The sequence below is a fragment of the Callospermophilus lateralis genome, chromosome 20, assembly GCF_048772815.1.
Source record: "Callospermophilus lateralis isolate mCalLat2 chromosome 20, mCalLat2.hap1, whole genome shotgun sequence".
Classification (NCBI taxonomy): Eukaryota; Metazoa; Chordata; class Mammalia; order Rodentia; family Sciuridae; genus Callospermophilus; species Callospermophilus lateralis.
Genome location: NC_135324.1, coordinates 2,392,985 through 2,395,692, shown reverse-complemented (window position 1 = coordinate 2,395,692; position 2,708 = coordinate 2,392,985). Strand labels below are relative to the sequence as shown.

The 2,708-nt window shown below is 42.1% G+C and overlaps 1 protein-coding gene across 1 annotated transcript; it reads left to right on the top strand.

Annotated features, from left to right (window-relative positions):
- Positions 1 to 718: 718 nt before the first annotated feature.
- On the top strand, positions 719 to 1,639 carry LOC143385703 (vomeronasal type-1 receptor 90-like). Its single transcript, XM_076841267.1, has one exon. It carries the CDS (start codon positions 719 to 721, stop codon positions 1,637 to 1,639), a length of 921 nt encoding a protein of 306 aa, XP_076697382.1.
- The last annotated feature ends 1,069 nt before the right edge of the window (positions 1,640 to 2,708 follow it).

Genomic DNA, 2,708 nt, shown 5'->3' with positions numbered 1-2,708 from the left:
TCAGCTTATAGATGAGACGAGTCCAGAGTCCAGATTCATGGGCTCCTAAAAATTGAATACTTACCCTTACATGAAAGATGATATGGGTATATTCAAGCCATCTGACTTCAGAGGTTGCAATACTTAGCATTTTCTCTGTGAATATATGAACAAAAAATGCATGTGTTCATGAACAAACCAGAATAAAGGTAACAGGAAGCTAACGTAAATATGCATGGCCTAAGACATTGAGAATCTTTGCTTAGGAGGATTGTCTTCTAATTAAACCTCTATAATTTCAATTGACCCAAAAGTACATAGTCCTTACAACAGGAAAGACACATACTTCACCCTTGCAGTCAGCTATCACCAAGAAAGATTCAAGGTTGTGTCAGGGAAAGATTTTCTATAACATTGGAACTTGTGAATGAGAAATATATGACAGATGTGATCATTTTTAATGCTCAGGAAATCCTCTTGTACTTTGCATGAAATGTAATCCAGCCATGATTGGGAAATGATGGGAAAAGAGAGAGAAAAGAATGGTTTCCAGGGTGTGTCAGCAAAACTTCAGTTAGACAGGACAGGGGGCATTGGGATAGGCCAACAAATTTTCCTCCTGGCAACAGCGTTGGCTGAGAGGGTTGAAATTTAATATTTGTGATAATGCATTTTCTTACTTTTCTCCCTAAGACATGTACTTCATTATTCCTTACCCCAAAGGATGATAAAAAACCACATGGTGCATGGCGTTATTAACCTAAGAAGCACCTTTTACTCTCAAGTGGGAATTGGGATCTTGGCCAACATCATCCTCTTTCTGTTCCATGTCATCAAGTTTCTGTGTGACAAGAGGCTCAAGGACACCGACTGGATCATTGGTCTCTTGGCCCTGACCCACCTCCTGATGCTGCTCACCATGGGGTTCTTAGCTGCAGACACTTTTACATCTCAGGCAGGGCTTTGGGGTGATGTCACATGTAAATCAATTGCCTTCTTGTACAGGTTGATGAGGGGCCTGTCCATTTCTGCCACCTGCCTGCTGAGTGTCCTGCAGGCCACCACCCTCAGCCCCAGGAGCTCCTGCTTGGAAAAGTTCAAGCCTAAGTCCCCACAGGACAGCCTGAGGTCCCTTCTCTTCCTGTGGGTCTTCTATATGTCCTTCAGTGCCCACTTCTCCATCTCTGCTGTTGTCAACTCCACTGGGACCTCACAGGGCCTTATATTGCTCAGTGACTCCTGCACTATCTTACCCATGAGCTACGTCCTCAGGAATTTGTTCACCGTCCTGGGTGCCTTACGGGATGTCTTCCTCATAGGGCTCATGGCCCTCTCCAGTGGGTACATGGTGACCCTCTTGCATAGGCATAAGAGGCAGTGCCAGCACCTTCACGGCACCAGCCTGTCTCCAAAAGCCTCCCCAGAACAGAGGGCCACCAGGGCCATCCTGCTGCTCATGGGATGTTTTGTGCTCATGTACTGTTTGGACTGCATCGTCTCCTCCTCAAGAACCATGTGGAACAATGACCCTGTGTGCTTTTCTGTCCAGATCATAGTGTCCAATGGCTATGCCACCATCAGTCCTTTGGTTTTCATCTGCACGGCAAGACACAGCGTTACCTTTTTGAAATGTTTGTGGGGGAAAAACAGTCAATGTTGAATCGTTACATGATGAGTCAGTTCTCGACCTGAGCCACCACACCGCCGTGCATCAACGCATCATGGCATAGTGAGTTTGCTCTCCATGTTGGATGAGTGCATAAAGTAGTTTTTAAAATGATTACATTGAAGCCTGAAAATGAGAAAAACAGGACAGATTATTGTCCATATGGCTCCAACAAATCTAATAACTTTATATTTCTGATTGATGTGTAAAAGGAACCCTAGGTAGTAATTATCACTTTTTTTTTTAATCAGTCCATACATTTATAGGTATGTGATAGATGGGAGCAGATTTAATAAATCAAGAGTCTCAGGGCTGGGGATGTGGCTCAAGTGGTAGTGCACTCGCCTGGCCTGCGTGCGGCCCGGGTTCGATTCTCAGCACCACGTACAAACAAAGATGTTGTGTCCGCCGATAACTAAAAAATAAATATTAAAAAAAATTCTCTCTCTCTCTCTCTCTCTCTCTCCTCTCTCACTCTCTCTTTAAAAAAAAAGAGTCTCAGAAATCTACTTTATGCCTATAGATTGTAAACATCCCTTATTATAAACTGCCATCTCATCTATCAATTGAACTTTTATGAATATAACAAAAAAAACGGATATAGGGACATCAACTGTTATTTAAACACCATTGCTCAGGATACCATATTTATAATAGTCAATGATAGAGACAGTCTGATATTTCCAAGTGTATAAATGTGTGAAGATATAATCTGGATATATCATGGAGTTCCAGTCAACATTAAACAGGAGAAGGATTCTGATGCATAGGAAACCACAGATGAGTCTTGAATTTATTATGTCAAGAGGGTACATGGCGACCCCCTTGCATAGGCATCAGAGTCAACACTGTATACATCTACACACAACGGGTGGAATCTTCAGTAGTACAATATGCAAAGAGCATATATTGCATTAAGTCCTAAACATAGCATAAAATAGGAAGGTGATGCTGATGTATAAGAAGGTGATGCTGATGTATAAGAAACCACAGATGAATCTTGAAATCATTCAGTCAAGTTACCGTCACTCACAAAGGAATAAATAAATTTAAAAAACGTGGT

Coding starts and splice junctions, on each gene's coding strand:
- LOC143385703 (XM_076841267.1), top strand. CDS start 719: ATGGTGCATGGCGTTATTAACCTAAGAAGCACCTTTTACTCTCAAGTG.